This window comes from Neodiprion virginianus, chromosome 7 (genome assembly GCF_021901495.1).
Source record: "Neodiprion virginianus isolate iyNeoVirg1 chromosome 7, iyNeoVirg1.1, whole genome shotgun sequence".
Classification (NCBI taxonomy): Eukaryota; Metazoa; Arthropoda; class Insecta; order Hymenoptera; family Diprionidae; genus Neodiprion; species Neodiprion virginianus.
In genome coordinates, this window is record NC_060883.1 from 23,432,438 (window position 1) to 23,455,554 (window position 23,117).

Here is a 23,117-nt window from a genome sequence, read left to right on the forward strand (position 1 = left end):
AGTGTTTTTCATTGTCGTTACGCTTTTTTGTTTACGCAAACACAAAATTGACCAAAAACATCCCACGCAGCTTAAAAAAAGAACTATTTTGTTACAGTCCCGTGTAATTCACGTACGAATCGAGCGGATGTCTGTGAAGAAATGGTCGAGCTGAGCCGAACGTGACGATAAAATGAGTACGGCGATGCTTATCCGAGTTGCTGTGAGCATTACAAGTCGTCTACGTACCGGCATGCTGAATGAGAAGAAGAGGCGGCAGCTGTAAACCGACTTACACGTTTCATCCGAACGACACGTTAATTTGCAACCGTGATGCATTAACGATGAGAGAGAGAAGTTCTAAGCTGATTGGCCACAAGCCGTATGGAAAACAGACTTCAACTGCTTGTCGCAGCGCGTTAACTTCGTCGTTAACAAGCGTGAAGAAGATGACGATCCAGATTTTATGAGAAATATGACTGTGAATATTGAAATTTTATACGTGTAACAATCTTCTCACCACCCTGACCAGTTTTCTTTACCTTTTGCTGGTTACCGCGCGTTTCCTTGTTGCCTTGTCTCTTTTCCGTACAGTTTTTTCATCACTCCAACAGAGACAAATTGAAATACCGGCAAAAACCGAAGAGAGAAAATTTTATATATATGTATGTATTTATCGAGGGGGGGGGGGCCAGGAGAGAGAAAAGTATTTTCTGTAATCCAGATAGCGAGGCAAGTCCATTAATATTGGGCTTTATCGTGCACGAGTGACTGAATCCGTGATAAGAAGAAGAAGAAGAAGAAGAAGAAGAAGAATAAGAAGAAGAGGAAGAAGAGGAGGGGGGGTTGGGGTGGAGCCGAAATGCCTGTAAACTCGTTCCCGAGTGCAACATTCGTATATTGCGAGAGAAGTGACCCGCGATCGTGGCACCGTTGAAATAAGAGTAATCAAGTCACTGGTTCGAGATAAAGGTCCTTTTTCTTCTTCTCTTTCTTCTTCTTCTTGGTTAGCGAGAGGCCGACGTGTGGCCGGAAATCATCCGAGTTATTAAATATGCTCCACTTCGAATGAATAATCAATTGTTGCCGAGGGTTTACGATAATTGAGATAAACGAACGACGTCGTCGTTCCCCTAATTTCTCCGCAATCACGACACTCAATGTAACCGGACAACAACAAATTTCCACAACGCGGTTGCATTATGCATGCTGCCGCCGCTCCGTAATACTTAAGAACGCGTGGGATGTACAGTCCGATGAAAAATCTCTCGATATATAACCGGGAGAAAATAAAGATTCGACGAGTTTAACCGAAGTTGGATAATAATCGACGTGATACCTTTGATCAGAAAAAAACGAAACGTTAACTCTAAATGTCGACTCTAAACGCCTTGTCGAGAACGACAAGGAAAAAAAAATGTATCAGAGAAATCGCGTGATTTTTAACCGTAATCTAATTCGAACAATATGTAAAAAATTTGCCTACCGTTAATCAGAATCGATCAAGAGAAATATATTTTTAACAACATTGTCTACAATTGCGGTTACATCTGTTACAGTCGGATGTTTTTTAAATTATACTTCTGTAACTGCCGGTGATTATTTTGCTTGGTAATCGATTAGTGTGAAAAATTATTTTTTGATTAATTTTTTTTTTTTTTTTTTTTTTTTCGTACGCTTTTTTTATGCGACTGTACTTCCCGCACATCCTTAATCGCATTTACTTATGTGTAAGGAAGAAGGATGAAAGTGAAAACGGCATCGCAACTGCCGCCGCCGCCGCCGACGTTGCATCGCGAGCGGCGAGGTCTTACTTTCGAGGCCAAGGTCGAACCAGAAGAAGAAGCGGAGAAGGAGGAGGAGGAGGAGGGGGAGGAGGAAGTGCGGACTCCTCTTTATACTCTGACGATCAGAAACGCCCACGCACTTTCTCCGCAGTACGGCAGCTACCTGAAGAGGAAAAGAATCGCGTTCTCATCCACGTCTAGACCGATCATAGTCCCGACTTTTCACACCTCCGAATGTATCACGAGTCAAGTAACTCAGTCAGTCAGTAAGTAAGTAAGTAAGTAAGTAAGTAAGTAAGTAACCAAAGTTCCCCGAAAGTCGATAGTCGTGGGACTGGGTGAAGAGGGGTAAAAAAAAAGAAAAAAAAAATCCGTCCGATTAAAATTCAGGCCATAAAAATGCAGAGATCTGGTTGATCCTTGCACCACGCGGCATTTCCTTCGGTGTCCTTCGGCATCGCGTGTAATCTTCGGCCATAAACTAGTAACTAGTTAACGCATCCGAGGTCCCTAAGGGTTATCGCAATGTTTCCATAACGCCCTTAAGGCATGCGAGGAGTGTAACGTTACCCGAAAATGGTAGTTCGTTCGTACGTTGTCGAAGTATCGGAAAGAATTTATCGTGGAGATCGGAATTTATGAACACTTTCGAGCTTGTTTAATAACTTACATACGCGTCGCGTCCGTAGACTTATCGAGAATGAGACGCCGGCATGTGCGAGATTGACGCCACGGGGGAGAAAGGAGCAGATAAAAAGGAGTGAAATAAGAAGGGCAAAAAACTAGGGCAGAAGGGATGCCCCCCACCCCCGGGTATAATTTTCCAAAGTTTATAGACGCGTAGAATACTCGATTTTATTACCATCGGTTCGACTCCTCGAGGCAATTAATAATATACAACGTCTGCAGCAGCGGCACGGAGAGAAAAAGTCCCGATTACGAGAAGGAACAGTGCCCGTGTTTTTTATTCATTTATTTCTTTTCACACCTGTTTCCTCTTCAATTTCATCCGCTTTTCATAACTCCCGGCGCGTGCCTCTCTTCGATACATACGTCACACCTACGCAAAGACAAATCGCGAATTCATTCGACGGATATATTCTTCTTTCTCATCTTTATCTCCCGGATGGTTGACAAGATGGAACGAACACGTGGCGACGCCGGTTAAAAATAGCCTTAAATACAAGCCAGTTAATAGAATTGGGTCAGAAGCGGGAATCCGGCCCGTTGAACGCGTGGTAAGATAAAATCGTCGGTCTGCCGAATTTCCAGCGACCCACAGGATGATGAGAGAAAAACTGTCCCGTCGACAACGCTGAGGGCACGGCTTGGAGAGAATTGCAGACTGTTAATGGAAAGTGTCCTCGTGACGTCAGAGCCTTGTTGTCGGCGCCATTTTATCACCACGTAACTCAAGTTTTTCATTCTAACGGAGGCGAATCGTAATTCTTGGACTTCCAAATTACTCGTGACACGTAAATTAATGAAACGTAATTAACAACGTATATACCTGTTCTGCTATCCATGCGCACGTGAAAAAATACGGTCAACGGTCATCTGTCAGGCTAGTCGAATTGGTTTGATTTTTTTGCAACGTGTCAATCCAAAACCGACGTTCTCTCTCGACGATGAATCATAAAATCAGTGTGAATTTTTCAAAGACTTTAAGAAACGACGTTTTCGTAACTGGTCTCGCGATTTTGTATAAACTTCACCAGTGGCTGAATAAAATCTTTAAAAAAAATCCCGAGACTCTTTTGGGTTGATAAAAACGTGATACTAAAAAGTGTTCAGAATCGAAGAGGGTGAAGTAAATCGACTGCTAATTTGACGCGGAATGCCCCATACATATATATATATATATATACACATGTACGTATTGAATTTCCTTACACCTCCAGCGACACCGCGGACGGAGTATCGAGTAGAAAATTTTTTGGTCAGACGTAAGAAAAAAAGAAATGTCAGAACGACATTGTAACGGTCAAAGAATCTTCTTCGTCCGGTGCCGCGTAACGCGGATTTTGTGCTCGGACACCGGATTCCCTCGGGTTACAGGGTGTCCCGAAATATTGCCCGACTAAATATAACCATCATGTGAGAAGCCGGCCTCCGGCTACCGTGAGACAAATGGAGGCCGTCGCTGTCCGGTTCCCACCTCGGAGAACGTCTCATTCAAAATCGTCTCGTCTCGTGGTCCGATGGTCGCTGCACGCCGCAGATCGCAGGTCAGTCATCCAGGTGTTCGGTCGCGGTCTTTGTTACGTGGTAAAAAGATCGATTGGCACGGATTTCTGATTTTGGCCTCTGCTTCTCGTCCTTCGATTTTCATCACGATCGATATTCGATTGGTGTTACGATTATCTCAGGCATCGTTGAGCCGGTCATTAATTAGACAACCTACGGAGTTCCCAGAAAGTTACGCCCTGTAGATGAAGGAGGTTTTGTTTTATTCTCGTCGTTCCACCCTGTAAGTTACGTTCACCGTATCACGCCGTATCGTTGTACGTTATACGCTACTTAATATCATGGCACCGGGTAATTCTATACGGTCCGTGTGATACCTCATGGGTTGGTAAAATAGTCTATTTGTTTTCACGTTGTTTCATAACTTGGGTAAAACAAGGTTCCCGTTGCAGTCGACGGAGCGCAATTATGCGATTAGCCAACTTGTACCGCGGCAAGATTTAAGGAGCATTGAGATTGTCACCGTGAAATATAAACCAGGATGCAAGTATTTCACGTAAGAGTAAACGAGAAATGGTGTTTCTGAGCAAAATTTTAATGGAAAAATAAAGTGACCGACAATGATTTGGCGATAGTGTAGAAAAAAATCGTGTGTGGTTTGTTACATTTTCACACCGTTGCAGGCGTGTTATAAGACTGGGGGAAGGATGAGGAACGGCGACGATGCGGATAATCCGAGGTCTTGAAGGGCTTGTTAAAACGGCGCGAGAGAGTCCCGAGTGTTTCAGATCGATAGATATGCCAGAGTATAAACGCTTATATATACGTGTGCATTTATTTATACGATATATATATATATCTATATATATATACCATTGGCAGCAGAGAGTGACCAGCAGATGCAGCGCAGGAGAGAAAAGATAGGCTCTCGCTGATTAAATCGTTGATTGACAAGAGGTGGAATTTCACAGTGTTAGAGACAAGAGTGAGCGGAGCAACAAGCTTTACCTCGCACCTTGACGTTATACAAGCGGCTTTGCCGGCTTGCCGCCTTGCGCTGCAAAGATGCATTATTCATCGGTAAATAACAGAGCTATCTCGGAGCGAACGTGAGCGCGAAGGCGGCGATCAGGGGTAATCGAGTAATCGGGTAATCCTTTGACGCATTCAGCGACGCGGATCAAAGCCGCAGGACGAAAGTTTCGGAGTCGAAAGTTAGCGCCTACCAAGGTTCGTTTGAACCTACCTTCGAAGAAACTGAACCTAGAAATCCTGCGTTGACCCTCTAAGTCATAAAAATTTAAGGAGATTGAAACCATTTTCACGCTGTTCGATCTACAGTTCCTCCACTGGATCTGTGACTCAATATATTGGATCGTAATCAATCAGAATCGATGAACGTTTATCAGCTGGTTAGGATTTTGAGCGTTGAAGGAAGGTTTCAAGCGAGCAGGCTTAACCCAACCTCCGAAGGGTCAAAGGAGGTTCCAAACATACCCTACTTTGATCCTAAACTCGTTAAATCGATAAATATTGCATTGCAATCAAACCTACTTTACGATCTTTAAGCCCTACGTAAGAGCTCCTCTCTTCCGTTTTACTCTCCGATTTGGGAAGGAATCGATTACGAAGCCGAGGGATCCCGAAATACCCTCGCGACTCGATAACTTCAGGTCCGGAACAGCTGTTTTCTGATTCACCGGAGCTGCTGAGAGGTGACGAAAGAGGGATTAGGTTGTCCACTAAACAGCCCTGAATACTTTCGCTCCTCGACCGATTCTTTCTGGCCTATGAAAATAATTGCAGCACAGCTGTGTGCAAGCGAGTATCGATGAGATTAATAGAGCTGGTTGATATGGTTTCTTTCTTACTCAACTTTCCTTCTCGGTTATAATGATTTATCGGCGAACGGATCTGGCCTTCGAATCCAACCGCTTTGCACCCCGATTATCGTCCGTCTGATCTGACCGCGAGAAGTGCTGCTGAGGAGAGTAGGAATCACCGAGAGAGAGAGAGAGAGAAGGGAATGGGAGAAAGAGGAGAGAATAAGGTGAAATAAAATACATAATAGTGACTGGAAAGGCGATCCTCTCTCGAGAGTCGGGCTTCGAGTCGCAAGGTCGAGAAGGTCAGATTGTTCGATAACCGATCGTTTGTTTCTGCCGTAGGAGAGGAACAAGATCGGAAGAAGAAGAAGAAGAAGAAGAAGGAGGCGAAGAAGAAGAAACGCCGACCCCCCAGAGAGCCAAACGGACGTCATCGGTAATTGCAGGTCCCTAAATGTCCCGGGAAGTTTCGAAGCATGCGCCACGTACGAATCGATCGAAAAGCACGACACATGGAGATCGGAAACTGATCGAACGAGCCGGGCACCTCGGCTGCCTAATGAACCCGGATGAGTTGCCTGAGGGGGCGAGAAAAGGGTGAGTAAAAATGGTAGGGGGTATAAGAAGAGAAGAAGAATGAAGAGTCAGTGACCCGGGCATCCTTCTAATCAGGATCGAAGCCGATTGGCGGCGGCGTTGCAGGTCCGAGGCTCTTATCCCAATATTATTTATCATTAAATGATGTATCGTGGGTAATATTGAAAAATGAAGGGTGTAAGGGTGAGGGCCGGGGGAAGGGGGGCGACCCTTTTTCCCTCGCGACACCGACGACAGATTCAAAGATACATAATATATTACGAAGAGTCTGCAGCCCGATGCGCACCCGAGACTCTCCTCGTCGTCGTTGTCGGCGCTTCTAAAGGATTATCGAAACTCGTGGGATGAGGACAACGACGACTCGAGGAGAAGATGCTGATGCCGATGCTGATGCCGAGAGGCTGCTGGGCGCCCTGTATTTATACATATTTATACGCACCTACACGGCTAATACTCGCGACAGGGTGCGAGCCGGGATTATGCCACGTAATAATGCGCTCTGTTCGCTCGGCACGAGCCCGAAAGAAGAAGATGAGAAGAAGAAGAAGAAGAAGACGAAGATGAAGATGAGTGTTTTGCGGGGTGAATCGAAGATGGGATTCAGCTTCGTTGGTCTTCATGAAAGATTGTCCACTTTGAATGAGGATGAAATTAGTAAGGTTACTTCAACGATGCATGTTTAGGTGAAATTGTTACCTTCGCACCCTTGTAGCAATGTCCGAAATTTAATAAACCATGACAACGAAAATAAAATAATTATTTTTACAAGCCAACTCCTTGAATGACATTTTATGATGTTTCGTTACGTTAATCCTTAGCGGGACAGCATCTCATGTACATGAGATACTTTTTTTGAATCGGTTACTCAATATTTATACCCTTATATACCCAGTTTCAAGGAATTCGACCGCAAGGAATAATGCATGCTTCAAAGGGTTAACGAACCACCAACTTCAAACTCACTAACGCAAAAAGTCACCAACTTCTAATTTCAAAGGGTTAGCGTTACTAACTTCGGCCACATTATTTACATGCTTTGGAATTCTCTACGAGATGGAGAATTAGCAACCGAGCAGTAAATCAAACAACCGCTTTAAATTCTTTCTAAATTTGCGAAACGTCGATTTTTTTGTTTTTTTTTTTCAATATTCGGTAACATTAACCTTGCTAACTCAAATACCGTGACTGCAAAGCAAGATTCGACACGGTCGAATATTTTTGTCACCTTTTCGCCACGGCTGAATGCTGCAGTGACGACGGTTTATTTTGAGAACTTATTACTTCGGTATATTGGAACGGTGACAATTTTCTCTAGCATGTGCAGGTGAAAAGAAATCTCGAACGTTTCCAAATCTCCTTCTTTACATTCCCTCAACGATATACGGTTGAAGAAAAATGATTGTTATTTTTAAACCTGCAGTTGTTGAAACACGAGAATGAGAAGATAATTTTATCGAAGCGTATATCAGCCTCGAAAGTGAAGACGAAGTAGAAAAGAATGAGGAATACAAGGAGGGGGAGGGATGGTAATCACGTTATATAATTGGTGACTAATACAGGTATATAAAATCGTCTTTTAATTATAATTGGGGAGAGGAGAGTTTAAAAGGGAGAGTCAGATCGAGACTCCCGATAAAAAACGCTTACACGTATACTCTCGACAATTATTTGTGTGTACACAGAAAACCCGAGGCGCCAGATTATGAAAATCCCGCTACGTTATAATTATATGAACAGTTTCTTTTCCTCTATTTCATAAATCTTCTCTAATCAAACGACTCGCGATTACACGTGACTATTTATAGAACCCTATCAAACCCGGTTGATAGATCCAGGTAATGATCGATGATCCGAGACCGAGAAAAGAGATGACGGACGTTTATTACGAGAGCGCATTACGGTGTGATTAAAATTATTTTTTCACTGCCTCGAACCCTACGACGAAGCTCGCTGCGTGTAACCAATTAGCTCGATGCTGAATATAACACCGGAGAGTTTAAATGCGCCTGCAGAAACACCTCGAGTCCTAATTAAGCGACCAATATAACGGTCGGTTTCCGAACGTAAGGTGAAATCCTGATTAATTAAAAGCATTGTAAACAACACGGTTCCCCGGCGAAAACGAGGCGATTTGTACAAATAAATTGTTGATTGATAATTATTACGGCTGCACTTTATATATAGGTAAAAAAAAAAAAAAAATAAGAAGAAAAAAAAGAAAGAGTGTTGTGTAAATTTAACAACTAAACGATGTTGTTAAATTTCAATTCCGTAGGATATTTTTGAATTCAACTATCGCGCGAACGGAGTTGAAGGTGAAAAATAATTTCTTATATTCCATCGCGTCTTCTTTTCTGATTTCATTGACTGTTCCTAGATTCCGGAGGAAAGTTAACCCTCAAGGATGGGGGTGGGGAGGGGGGGGAAAGAGAGAGAGAAAAGCGGGTCGTAAAAAGTTTATTAACCTTCCCTGAATGGGAAGGAATAGATGCCGCATCGAGATTCGACTGGACATCCAGAAAGCCGCGGCATTCCTGAGGGTGTCAACGACGTAATAGGTAATACCCTGATTAACGGCCCGCCCCGAAGACGCGGAACGAAACGATTCCGGGGGTTGAAGTGTGTCTCTCGGAGGAAAGGAACACGGGCTTCCTACTTCTATCGAGAGAGAGTAAGAAAGAGAGAGAGAGTGAGAGAGAGAGCGGAATTTCTTTTCTCACATCTATTACAAGCCCAGACACGAGCTTGTATTATTATTAGACGCGCGTTTCTTAGTCTGTCTGATGTAGGGGAAAAAAACTATCCGGAAGCTACGGTGTAAGTAGTCTCTGTATTTTCGTGTGTTTCCAGGAGTCTCTGCTGCGGAGTCTCTCTTCGCCACTCGAAGACGAAGAACGGGGAGGGACTTTTAGACATTAGATAAGAGGCGCACTCGAGAGTCGAGAGCGCAGGTTCTGAAAAAATACGAAGGAGAACGAGAACGAGAGCAACAACTGCAGTGAGAGAGAGAGAGAGAGAGAGAGGGAGAGTGGAAGAGAGAAAAAAAGCTCGCAGACACAAAAGCGAGAGACGAGTAAACGTGGTGCTAATCTCGGTACACACGCGTTCTCCTCGTCGCGGTATCAAATGAATCGAGCGAATTCCTCACCCTCACCCTCACCCTCCTCCTCTTCCTCCTCCTCCCCCTCCACTTTCTCGTGATCCTCCCGATGATGCTGCTCTCTGAAACGAGGCTAAAAGACCGAAAGCGGCTCCTCTCGGTCCGAGAGTGTGTATAGTTGCGACCGAAGCCTCGTGAAAGTTCAATGACAGGAAACGCGCGATCAATTCCAGTGATGGGTTCGAGTCGCGCTCGCTTGAGCAAATACGATTTTTGCCCAAGGGAATAACGAGATTTAACAGGTGATAAGATGTTGAGAAAGGTAAGAACGTGTTTTCAACTTTGTCACAAAGTTCATAACACTTTTTAAATTTCTTTAATTTTGAAGAGCTCAACAGTAAAGAAACAAATCCGAGGACGAGTTGGTCTCTGACATGACGTGTCGATCGATCTCAAAATTATTGGAAAAAGGTTGAAAGAAAGTTGAATATTAATCACCTCAAAAACTGTAGCACGAAATTTTGAAGGATGAAAAAATTGGTGAGAGGTTAACAAGCTCTACTAGCTATTTACGCTTAAACAAGTTTCAGTTAAGTTAAAGATTGTGAACCATATCCTCAAAATTTCTCAAAAAATTAGGTACGTAGAATGAAAATACGTGTTACATTCGATTTGCTACGAACATTGAAATGGAAAACAATTATCTGGAGCTGACAAAAATACAAAACTCCAGGACGATTTTTATTCCATAAAAATTCAACATACCCATGAGTTTACTCAAAGAGGAGGAAAACGACTATGAAAAACGACGGTGTTAAAATTGACCAACAGTGGATGCCGTGGACTACTAAAGAAGAATTTTTACAGTCAATTCAGAACTAGAACGTAAGTATTAGATTGACATCAAAAAATATTCTATAAAACTCCACACCACATTTTTTTCCAGTGTTAAAATGCCCAATATCTGCAACAAATGACCCTTTTAATCATTGACATCAAACAGTGTTGTATTGACACAAAAAAATATTTCACAGATGTCGACATCAAATTTTTTTCCAGTCTCCAGATGTCAAATATCTACAACAGATGAGCCTTTTCGTCGTCGCGAGAAAAAGCGAAAACATCGCGACTAGCTTATCTCGAATCTCGTTGGCATGCAGCTGGTCCATTGCCCCAGCGCCAGAGGTTCCGTAAACCAGGTACGAAGGGCGTCGAATGGTCAGCAACGGGCCCAGGAAGAAGAAGGGACGCGGGATTTTTCCGTCCCCATATACAGAAGCATGTAGCGTGTCCGGGATTAATTAACTGGCTCAGTGGCGTACCGGCAGGGTCTTTATCTGCCGTTCTATATCCCCATTGACAAGGGACAAGAAGTGGCACGAGGCTTGGGTCGTCATCGTATGCATGCATTACTGTCGTCCAGGCGAGTTTATCTAAACTTCTCGTAACCGATTACACAGTTCGCCGAGGAGAAGGAGAAGAACAAGAATACGAAGAAGAAGATGAAGACGAAGAAGAAGAAGAAGAAGAAGAAGAAGAAGAAGCGGTCCTCTCAGCTCCTCCTCCAGAGACCCATAACGACGACAACCATGCAGCCTAGAATTGCCCCAATCTCTGGTCACAGCGTGCGACCTCGTCGTCTGTATCGGTGTCCTTTCCTAGATCGGTCCCACCAAACCAGAGTCGAGCAGAGAAGTTGGTCGGATTTTCTCTCTCTCTCTCTCTCTCTCTCTCGATATCTCTATCTCTCTTTCTCTTTCTCCTTTTCTCTCTCTTTTGGGCTGATTGTGAGGGGGGGGGGGGGGGGGGGGGCGGCACGTCGTAAACCAACCCGCGGGGACGGCCGCGTAATCAATTCCGGTGCTTAGAGGGGGGGGCGGCGGACGGGTTTATACGCGTGAAAGCACGCAGGACCGGCGAACCCATCGCGGCCGTATATTTCAGCGTACGGAATTTGCATGCACTCGATATCCTAACAGCGATTTTGATTTAACACTCGGATTCAATCATTCCTGAATGCAGCCATTCATTATCGACTTTTAAGTGCGACTTAACCGCGCAGCTTGCAGCCTAACGCGTAACCCGAGGGCACAGCGTTTACGACTGATGCTGATTTATTTTTCATATCTTAGTTTCGGGGAGCGGGCAGCAGGTTACATTTCTTACTAAGAGCTACGGCAGCCCGTTTCCACATTCTGGACATCAACAAGGAGTACACGAATCTCAAGAGAAGGGCTGCACGAGTCGAAGATTAGCGCCTACTTTAAAGGGACTCCTAGATAGGGATTGGAGATGGTGGAGTAGGTTTTATTTCAACACAATATCAGACCCTACTTTGACGCTAAAAATATTCGAAATTTACCAATTCGCCAAGTTTAGGCTCAAATGATTGTGGTAATGGTGAAAATGAGTTCAATCGTTTACCGAGAACGTCAAAGTAGGATTTGGTACTTTGATTTTTAGGCGTTGGAAATTCGACGTAGGGTTTGTCCTTGAATTTTTATGACATAGAGGGTCAGTAGAGGATTTTTAGATTCAGTTTCCTTGAAAGCAAGTTTACACGAACCTTGGTAGGGTTGAATGTAGGCGGGTGTGCTTAAGGACCTCACCAGGACATCATTCCCAGCGTTCAGAGGATAACTGTATATGCGTGAGAATCGAAACGGTTATCCCGACTGATTTACAGACAGACAGACAGACAGACAGACGGACGGACCGTGAGCACCACCGTGCAGCTATTGTGTAAAAGTTGTTACGCGTGATACTGTAAGTAAAGTTACAGCCCCTTTTTGTCCCAGTCCGAGAGTATCAGGGTGTTGTTAAAGCTGTACTTTGGTATAAGAGAGGTGTTTCCTTCTCCGAGTCCTCGACTTTTACCATTGTAAAGTGAACGAGAATGAACGGTACGACCTATCTTCGCGTATATTGCGTCTGTGCAACAGAAGAATAAACATGACCAGACAAAAGGAAGGGGATAATTTTACGTCCGACTATTTTGAGGCGGGAGTAAAAACCGTTCGTTCCCTCTTCTCTCTCTCTCCACGCAGTGTTTTCCTCTCCTAATATTCAGGTACCTACGAGAGACGGTTTCTCGTTGTTTCCTTTTGTCTATACCGTGTCAGCGTTATGAAACTCAAACAAACGAACCCAATAAACCGAAAGCAAACACGCAGCACACCGTCCGGGGTGCAACGACCCAACCTTTCCGCCCTCCCTCACCCTCGTCTCCATCTTGGTTCTTGCCTAAAATCGAGCCTATCGCCCCGCCTTCGACGCTCTTAACGCCTCGCTCGTACACCACCACCGTTTACCGATCATTCTTCTATTCCTCCTCCGCGAAGAGGAGGGATGATAAAGCGGCGCAATGAGCGAAGGAATTTTCAATCGTCGTTTACTCAACGGAGCTCCCTCGTTTTACGGTCCCCAGGAATCCGAGGAACGAGGCTCTTCACGCCCGCGATAAGTGTCCACACCCTTCGCCTCGCTCGAGGATCGTTTAAACGCATTTCACGAATAACCCGCGAGACTGCATCCGATCGTTAAACGGGTTGATTAAATCACTGGCAGACCATCAGAGCCAATTAACATCTCCGGTATTTTCTGATTTATTTGATATTTACTCCTTTTTCACGCGCCTCTACCATACAGTGTGTATAATACTACTCGCTTTCAGTATCGCATAAATCCAGGTTACACGGTGCGCTGAACAGTGGTAACCGGTGTAAAAACAACTCCACGTTGCTAATTGCCCGTTTAATTGTTTCGCATGTATACCGTGATTCCGTCCATTCGTTGTCAACTTCCTCACCGCAAATTCACCTTCGTCGTAGTTCCTTTTGCCCCACGATGATGTTAGTAAAGTATTATTACCACACTCCACGACCAATTGCACGGTTCCTCGACTGCATGCTCGATAGTCGCGATTTGTCTGGCAGTTAATTTTTTCCCCCGTTATTTCCACACTCAACAACAATCCACGTGATTGCCTTTCAGTTTACTTAATAGAAAACGTTTTATCCCCGACTATTTACGTCCTCAGATTCCGTAAACTTCCATAACCCAGACAAGAGCCGTGAGCTTGAGCGTGAAGCCCACCTGTTGATTCGATTCAGCTAAGCAAGAGAGATTTCTTTAGCAATCAAACGCCACGCAGCTTATCTTTGCAACACGTGTACCGGAGGTGTAAGAAATACGATATTCATCGATGTCTGGATGTAAGGATGCTGCGGTGAGCCGAAGGACGATTATACCGGCGTAATCCTTTCCGTAACAAATCACAGGATCAAGCGAGTAATGTTTCAATCTCATTGGGAATAAGTCGGTTTATTGAACAAGAAATCGCTTGCGTTCTTCTTCTCTCCTTTTGCGTTGCCGTTAAGCTACTGCGTTTACCGTGCGTACTGCATCAGGCGTTTCCTTTTCTTCGATACCAACATTTTTACCGTTTAGTTCCATTATATACGCAAGGCGATATTTCACGCCCGAGTGTCTCGGTGCTGCATGCGTTGGACCTTCGTAAGTTATTATCTAATTCGTTTCTTGTCGCGTTGCTCGAGTGAAATGACAAAAAGCCTGTCTTTGATGAGAACTTTGTGCGGTTCCAACTTTCGCTCGAAAACATAAGCTACAAGCTAGCTCGCCGTCGTCGTCTCGTAACGTACGTGACTTCGTATATCTAATAGTTCACGGTAGTTGAGTGCGATGAACGTTAGACACTCTATGATTGCATTCAAGCACGTGTCTGAGGAGGAGCTGGTTGAGAGTTGAGGCAGGTCAAAAGGACCGCGTGAGAAAGAGAGAGAGAGAGAGAGTGGAAAGAAAAAAAAAAAAAACGACAAGAAAAAAATCATCCCATCCAGCATCGGTCGTTAAAAACTTGGGGAAAAAGTATGATCGTCGTTTTATTCTCTCCTCCGACGCGGATTCGATGAAAAGGAAATAATCAACGACCCAATTTATGATGATGAGGCGCCAGTTGAGGCAGGTCATGAATGCCACGTAACTTTTATATCTAATGGCTGAAGGCCCACTGGCGAAAATAGAAAACGGAATAAAAAATAAAAAATACGTCTTCAAAACAATTTGCGTGCAGTTTAAATTTCTCATTATACATGACTTCGGTAGTCGAGTGCCAATTACGATAAACCTAATTAATACCCGGACACACACACATGTTAATGAGGATTAAGACGGATCTATCCTAGCCACTTGACCGGTGTGAATAAAATAAGCCGTCTGGATTACAGCGGAGAATATGAATCAACGCAGCATAGCGGAATGATGCGAAGCTATAATTCGCGGATTTATATTATGCATAGAATGTAAATCCGAAGGAGTGATCAATTAGAGAGAGAGACATTTTTTTCTTTCTCGTACACGGGCGTACGATGATCGATATATTACTTATATATAAGGGATTCGAGTAGCGAGCTAAATCAGGAATATCAACTTTGCTATCTTCGCTGTTGCAGTAACATTACGCAGGTATACCTCTACCTCTGTTTTACACGTACATCTATCTACCTGTAAACCGGGTTACTCTTTCTTTTCCGGTGGCGGCGAAACGAACATGAATTATGCTCAAGATAAACGCGTTTCAAGACTTATCAATGAATCTCGCGACGGACGCGAGCGTCTCGTTCGTCTTCTCTCTCTCTCTCTCTCTCTCTTTCTTCCTCTCCGTCTCTGTCTATCGTTATTGCACAGCCGATTTAAACCGCAATTACCGTGATTTAGCAGCCGTTTTTCCCGATTCTATTTCGTTCGATGAGGAGAAACGAGGGAATTAGGACTGATATAAATTATAACCTGTTAATTTTTGAAAACTTTCATATACTCGAATAGTGTGAATTCCTTACCGCACATGTACGATGCACAACGCCGCTATAACGAGAGCGTATAATAATTGATTAGCGCAGTGCAGAATCAGCATAATAACAAAGACTTATCTCGGAGTGCATTAAAATAAAAGACGGATGATAGATAAGAGGGAGAAGTAGAGACCAGGGGGAGAGAGAGAGAGAAAGAAAAGAACGAGGCTTCTGTAACAGAAAGCCTGCAGCAGCTTGCAATTAGTCACACACTAACCAGCAAAGGTCAGACTTACGGAACGGATTACTCAACCGATGCTGGTGTACAGCAAGCTCGAAAGTAAACGAGTGTCTCGAGTCTTTCGGGTGTACATTTATAGACCAATGGACCTCGCGCTTACAGCCAAGAAATCGAAAGCGTCATTGGAACAGGATTACGGAGGGTAGAGGTGAGGAGGACCATCTCCGTGCGTAGAAAGTGTCCATAAAATGTAGTACAATTAGGACGACGTTGCTGGATAGCAAAAGTCTGACATTCGGAAGAAAGCGACAAGTTCAGATTGAACCAAGATTGCTAATTAGCGCCATTCTTGTGACTTGTCGAACGACTCGGGTAAGGGTGCCAGTTATTGACGCGTTTGGACCCAATTGTAGAACCTCTTATTTTACAAAACTATAATCTGGCGACGGCACAAATTGTAATTTCTCGATGTCTAAAATCAATTTAGACACTACGAATTTATTTTTGATTAATTTTAGAACTAACGATAAAACAGATACAACTAAAAAAGGGCAGTAATTAAGACAGGGTCAACAACTGGCACACTTACGTTATCACTCACTTTTTGGTGGACACTTGACAGTTCAGTTAAAAACCCATACGGTAAGAGTACCAGTTATTGACCCTGTCCTAAGCATTCACCTTTTCATCGTTCGATCAATTCGATTCTTCTATAGTTCTAAAATCCAAACGTTGTTCCAAACGCGTCGATAAGCAGTAGACTCACCTTACGAGATACTTCTCCCCACCTCTACCTCTCTCCGAAAGCAGAATAGTAATCGAAAGTGTAAAACTCACTGTAATCGGACGCGTCGTCGTCGGATCCGTTGACCGTGCCGTCCGGAAGTATCTGAAGGTACCGGTTCTTGACGTACATCCGTATCTTGCGCGAGGTTCCGGTGATGTGTGACAAATTAGCCGACCTCTCCGACCTGACACCGGTGTCGGTGAGTACGTCGACGGGTGCGCATCCGGCGCCAGCGATTACATAGCCGATCGCAAGGGCGCCAAAAGCGGTGCGATTAACCTTCGACCCGAAGGGTCCACAGTGTCTGTTGCACCCGATCACGAGTAGCACGAGGATCAGGAGTACCTGGAGGAGGCACGGATCCTTGGCGCGGGGTCCGGCTCCGGACCAGGAGGACGATCGCCTCGTCTGGATGTTCCGGACCGGCGGGGAAAGCCGGCGCGGATCAGCGGCTGCTGGATCGTCAGGATGACTAGATTTCGTTGAGGTTGACGATCGCGTGGAATCGCGATCGCGGTCCCCCGTCGGCGTCGTCGAGGGGTGATCGTCGGACGGTAGGGTGGTCGTCTCGGCCTCGGGTAGGCGGGGGTCCCGCCTCTCCTTCCGATCTCCGTCATCCCCGGGGGTGGTGGAGGTGCGACGTCGCCTCGAGGCGTTGTACGAACTCCAGGTGAGTAATCGGTGCTCTTCCGCGCGGCGGCGCGGGGCCGAAACGCGTCCCGGTGATCCCGGTCTTTCGGGGAGGTTGTCGCAGCGCTGAACCCTGGACCCGTCCGGGTAGGTCAAGGCCAGCATGACGGTCTCATTGACGATGATGAGGCCTGCTCTGCCCTCCCGCGCCGGGGCCGAATAGCCGCCGGACTTTTTCTCTCCCTTGTAATGCTTCACAGTTGTTTTTACTTATCCGTCAGCGAGATAGGCTTCCAAGATTTTTTCACTTCGGTCGATTCGCTTACTTTAGCCGAGCCATCGGTCTAGGGAACGATCGTCGACGACGACGTCGCGTCGCTTTCGAGTATCGTCCTGGCAATATTGATCCTCCGGAACTCCGAGGGCATCATCGTTCGAGCCGATAACGGGCAGCCGAGTGTGCCGGTGATCGCGATCCCGACGCAACCGATCCGCTGATTATTCGATTCAGAAAGGCTTGTTCGCGAATATTGGGAACCAGGGTATCGGCTTACGCGGTCGCATTTGTCTCGCTAACCTCCGTCACTTAATCCTCGATCCACCTTTTTTATCCTCGCTACTATGTTCTACCTCTCTTCTTCTCTCTCGCGTAGTATCGTTGTCACTGTGCCGGATTCGTGTTTCGTTCACTGTATTTATTTATTCATTTGTTACTTTTCAATTTATTTATATGTATATACATATATATATATACTCTCGGATTATTGTTCGTTATTCGTTTATATCCTTTTATCGTACAATATCACGATAATCTTTGTTAATTTTTTCTTTTAATTTTAATTTTTGTCGTTATCTCCGGAATTGTTATCCAATTATTAATTGACGAATCTTCCAAGTAACGTTGCACCTTCGAGCGATATTCTATCAGTTGTGTGAGCAAATTGTAACGAAATTACGTAATTTCACTGTCCGAACATTTTTCTTCTTTTCTTCATTCGTACGCGTGCATCAAACTTTTCTTCTCTTGAATCTTGATATTTTCATGACGTTGATTTACACACCGATAAAACAAGAAATCGAAGAAAAAAAAAAATTGAACCAAACTTTTGTTTATATGTATTCGCACAGTTATTATTATTAATATTATTATTAAATCGGGTGAACAAGTCGGTGCCTTTTGAGATCCCTGTCACCTCATATATTGCAGCACGTCCCGCCACTGATACAAACGTTAAATAACCACAGAACCGTGTTAAAAAATCGTCGAAAGAAAACGAGTTCAAATGAAAAAATAAAAAATAAAAAATAATGATAAAAGAAAAATCAAACGAAAAAAGAAAAAAGTAAGAAGAATCTAATTATTTTCGCAGAAGCGTGCAAAATACACGCAAGGCATTGATACTGTATATGTACTGTCGAAATAAAATGTCAATCGAAGAGTGAATAGTGATACTCGGCCGGTAATTTCAGGAGAAGAAAAAATGAAATAAAACAAAAAAAGAAAGAAAATTACCAAGTAAAAAATTATCGACAAAATTTAAATCTATAAATCTGCGAAAATATTATCTCGGTATACGTTATACTTGAGTGTATAGGAGACGAAAATTTGATGAATGTCGTAAGTGACAAAAAAAAAGCAACATAAAAAAGTTTACGATGACGACAAAACAATTAAACCGAAACGAAAAAATAAAAATTAAAGAAAACCAAGAAACGAAAAACAACGTGCGCAAGCAATCAGAATTATTTCATTCGGCGCGATAAGAGCGAGTCGCGGTGTGTCCCGGTGGTCGGGTTGGCACTGCTCGTGTCTCGAATCTGTAGCAGTTCGGATGATGCCGGTACGACGTCCGGGAAACTACTGAACGACGAACGCCGGCTTGCCGCGGGTTCGGCGATGCGACGACGACCAACACCAGCAGCAGCAGCAGCAGCAGCATCAGCATCAGCATCGGCGAGCAGCAGCATCAAGCGGCAACGGCAGAAGAGATCCAGACTCAGCGCAGCATCCGTTGCGCCATCCCGACCGCGAGTCTCTCGTCGTATCTCTGGCTGCGTTCTGCGTAGGTACGCTCTACGTCTCTCCTCCTTTTCTCGTATTCTTATTATTGTTGTTATTATTGTTTCTCCCTCGTCTTCCTCTCTCCTCTAGTCCGAGCTTTCGCACCGTTTTCCAGTACGCGATGTGCGACTAGGTGGTGAATCTCGGACAGCACGCGACGATTTTTAATCCTCTCCAGCAAATTTTTATCTCCGAATTCTTCGCCGATCGCAAAGTGTCTCCGTCCCCTTTTCAACCCTGGAACATGCGAGATGAAAAATTTTTAATCCGATCTTATCTGAAGTATGTTGTTGTGACCTGAACAGAGTCTGAACAGTTTTTTTTCACCAATCGACGCGTGATAAGGTTCATAAATACATCTTTATCAATTCTGTTAAGGGAACGAGATATGTATATATGTGTTTGGTATTTTTGTGATCTCAATTTTTGACTAAAATTTGAACAAGTAGGTATTTCCCCCTTTCTTCCTCTTTCTCTCTGTGATCCTGACTTTTCACAGGGTTAGCACCGAATTCCTGGAACCGATACAACGACGACGTTGCGCGTGTAACGCAGAGAGAAAAATCACCCGGCGGACGAAATAAGAGAACGGTGTAAAGGAACGTCGTACGAATCACCGTTCAGGTGTAACCGCAACGAGCCACAAGCATCAGACTCATCTGGGAAGTGAGTTGTTTGTTTATTGGAGCGAGCGAACGAGCAATCGAGTTGTCGGAAGGAAGAGGTATACGCACGGATGTCGGGAATAAGCAGATTGTGAGATAAGCGGGAAAGTCCGAGGACTGACGAAACGTGGGAACACCTCTTCGTGAGCGAAGAATTGAGTAAAAAATCATATGATCGCGGTGCGAAGAGGAAGAGAACGTCGGCATCCTCCAAGCGGTTTGGAATTCTTCGGTCAAACGCTTTCAGGCGCCGTCCTAGTTACGAGATAATGTGTATCCAGCTAGTCCGTAGGACAGCAGGCGGCTGATATACGTTTTGTAGGAAGAAAACGGCGCAGGAGGTGAAGGACGTAAAAGAAGAAGAAGAAGAGGAAGAGGAAGGAAACAGCGTTGACGCCACTCGGGGAGATTGTGCTCGTCAGTCATCCGAGACGACGCGTCTGTCGAAACGGCATGACTACTTTTCGAGTTGGCACGGTGGCTCCAGAGTCACTTAAACGTCACTCCGGGTCTTCGAGAGTCGATTACGAAAAGCTCATAAACTGGCGATAGGTGACCGAGAGAACCGCTCCGTCGTCTTCTCTGTGACAGGGTAGAAAAATTATGAAACGATAACGAGTCGAGGGTAAGGAAGTTGCACCGTGTCGTCAGGTAGAAAAAAAAACGCCGTGTTCGAGAGCAGTTTCGACCTCCGTAAGACGAGAGAAGGACTCTCGTTGTACCGTAACAACTGTAAAAGGCTCACCACCTGCTCGTATATCAATCGTGGATCTCGTTAATCCTTCTCGAAAAAACCGCGGAGGGGTCTAAAATTAAATCAAATTACTGTGGATTTTCTACGCCGAGTGGCAACGCCGCTACTCAAGGTCGAGTCGTGCTTACGTTACGGGGTTACGGTGAGCGTCTCGACCCACGTCGCCGAGGCATCCTGCAGGGATAAACTATAAACCGCGAATCGAAAAACCACCCGGCGTCTTTTTTCCCAACTTGAGGAAAGAGCGTGAACATTCGTCCGGAGAGGAGTATTTCACTCCTCTTCGAGGCGGGCGTCGTTTCTTCGCCTTCTTGGCTCTTTGTCCCGCACCGAAATACTTTCTTTCGGTCTTTCGATCGACCGTTAATTCTCATCTCTGACTCTCGAAGTGCGCTCGCCCGCGAAGTAACAACTCTACAAAATGTCTACACGTGTAGGTTGGACCACGGGCCGGAATAAAGCGTTTCGTTTAACGACCTCTCGCTCTCCTCGTTCATCTTATACTTCTTAAATTCCTCTTCTCTCTGCATCCGCAAATGTATTTTCCGACGCAACTTGGATCACTCGATCGTGATAATTGCACGATAGCTGCACCGTGTCTCGAGATCACGACCATGATTTTACGAAGCTAGGAAAGCTAGGAAAAAATAATTCCGAGGATCGTATCGTCGTTGCAGCACCGTGCTAAAGAGCAGCTGAAATACCGAGTTGACTGATGAAAACTGGAAAGTCCGGTTGATCGGTTTATCCATTTTCCGCACTTCCAACAACTCGTCGACATCTTGTTATCACAGCGTAACAGTGAATCCCTTGAAAAGGGTTAAAAGCGAGGCTAAAATGTTACAGAAGAATTTCTTCCTTCCTTCCTCAAAATGCCCCGAATACAACCATACAAGAGAATAATTGCACTCGCGTGCATTCGACTGCAACAGCTGGTTAAGAATTTACGATAGATAGAATCACGCGAGAAAATAGACCTCAACTTTCTTGAAGTTCCAGGAACGAGTGAGATTACAAGGCGGAGACAAGGAGCGGAATTAGAAATTGGGATAAACCCGACACCCGTCTCATTGTTCGAATTAATTATGTAAAGGAGGCCAGTGTCCATCACAACCAAGGAACCAACTTCACGCTGCTGCCATTTCAAACAAGGAACCAAAACTTTATCCGATGATGATGGAGGTATAATTACGGATATTGGACAATCATTGTGTGTGTGTGTGTGTGTGTGTTGTGTGCGACAAAGAAGAATTTAAAGATGAAGGAGAGAAAGCAGGAGATAAACAATTATTAATCGTTCCCAGCGTCTTATTATATACTCGTCGTTGTAAGCGTACAATGTATGCACATACGGCCAATTATACATAACCGGGTAGGAAATGACGCGCGTAACTTGTCTGAATGAGAAATAAAGCGAGTGGAATTCAGGTGGTGAAGGGTATTCCAAGCAAGAGCCGCGAAGAGTCGACCGTTATGTGTGCCTTTGCCTAATTTGTGTTGTTACTCCGTACGGAAAAGTATCTGGCAACATTCTCCTTAGCGCCAACAATGTAATTTTGTGGCCAACAAGCAGGGTATCAAAGAGCTCGAACGCCGGTGTTGCTGGATCCGGTAAACAGGCTCTACTAGGTGCGAAAACAAACCTAAAGACGGTGTTTGATCAAACTTTACGACTCGGGAACCCGGTTCATGGAAATAAGAAAAAGTATGGGCACCTCTCCTTTGAAGTTTTTTACATGGTTTCTCTCTCTCTCGAATTTATCAAGAGCTCTTGTTTGCTAGCTACGAGCAATTGTTGTTGTTCCCTTCGAGTTTGCTTCCACATAATACACGGTAAACAGACCCTGTTCTCCTTCCGTCTAATCTTTTCCCAGGGGGAGGGAAAAATTGTTCAATTAGGCGAAAAAGTGTCATTCCTCGTCGAGTAATGATCACTCAAAGTCGGTCGCCTCGGTCTTTCGGGAGAAGAATGCCAGGCGCCGCCTTTCGGCATCGGGAGTTAGAGAGAGACTAAAAGATGGTATCGACCGCTTCGATCCATCCAAGGTGATATAATGATCGCTCATCATCGGTGACAAACGACGGTGCAACAGGTTCAAGTTTTTTATTGGAAGGTGTTATATGCACGCGGACGTTCGGGACAAGACCTAATTGGACGACGGGGTTAAATTGTTTTTTACTCTGATCAGGGTGGGTGGAAATGAGACGGTGAGAGACCGAAAATACAACCGTGCGAAGAAAGAGCGAGCGGAACGTAGTCGTCGTCGTCGTAGTCGTCATCCGGATAACGATGATGTTATAATCATTTCAGTCAAGGCGTCGCGGCTTCTCTACCGCGTACCTACAACATACCTACTCGTGCAGTATCTCTCTTTTTCTCATCTTTGATGGGCGGGTGCTCGACGACTCGAAAAGGAATAAACGAGCAAGGAAATGCAGAGGGAACAAAAGAAGACGAAGCAAAATGAAGTACGGAAAAGAAAAGCCAACCGAGTACGCCAAGGGCGTCTATCACAATGGAAGTTTAAATTCTAATCAGACCGGTGGGTTTGACCTACACGTAACTTGTTCTCCTCGCTCGACGTCTCGTCACCAGCTGCAACTTTGCCTTCGCGGCATGAATGAACGGAGAAAATGAAAGGAACGAGTGGGTTTCACGACCTTAGCAGGATCGTTCTTGAACTCCTGACGC

At 44.8% G+C, this 23,117-nt stretch overlaps 1 protein-coding gene across 2 annotated transcripts in view; it reads right to left on the minus strand.

Moving 5' to 3' along the window:
• Window positions 1-23,117, minus strand: part of LOC124309269 (uncharacterized) — a 58,561-nt gene that overhangs the window by 18,380 nt on the left and 17,064 nt on the right. For both annotated transcript variants that reach the window (XM_046772737.1, XM_046772736.1), the window contains 2 exons: window positions 18,458-19,243; window positions 16,365-18,163 (listed from right to left, as the gene is read on the minus strand). In XM_046772737.1, coding sequence (XP_046628693.1) covers window positions 16,365-17,109 — 745 coding nt within the window. In that variant the 5' untranslated portion in view covers window positions 17,110-18,163; window positions 18,458-19,243. The remainder of the gene's footprint in view (window positions 1-16,364; window positions 18,164-18,457; window positions 19,244-23,117) is intronic.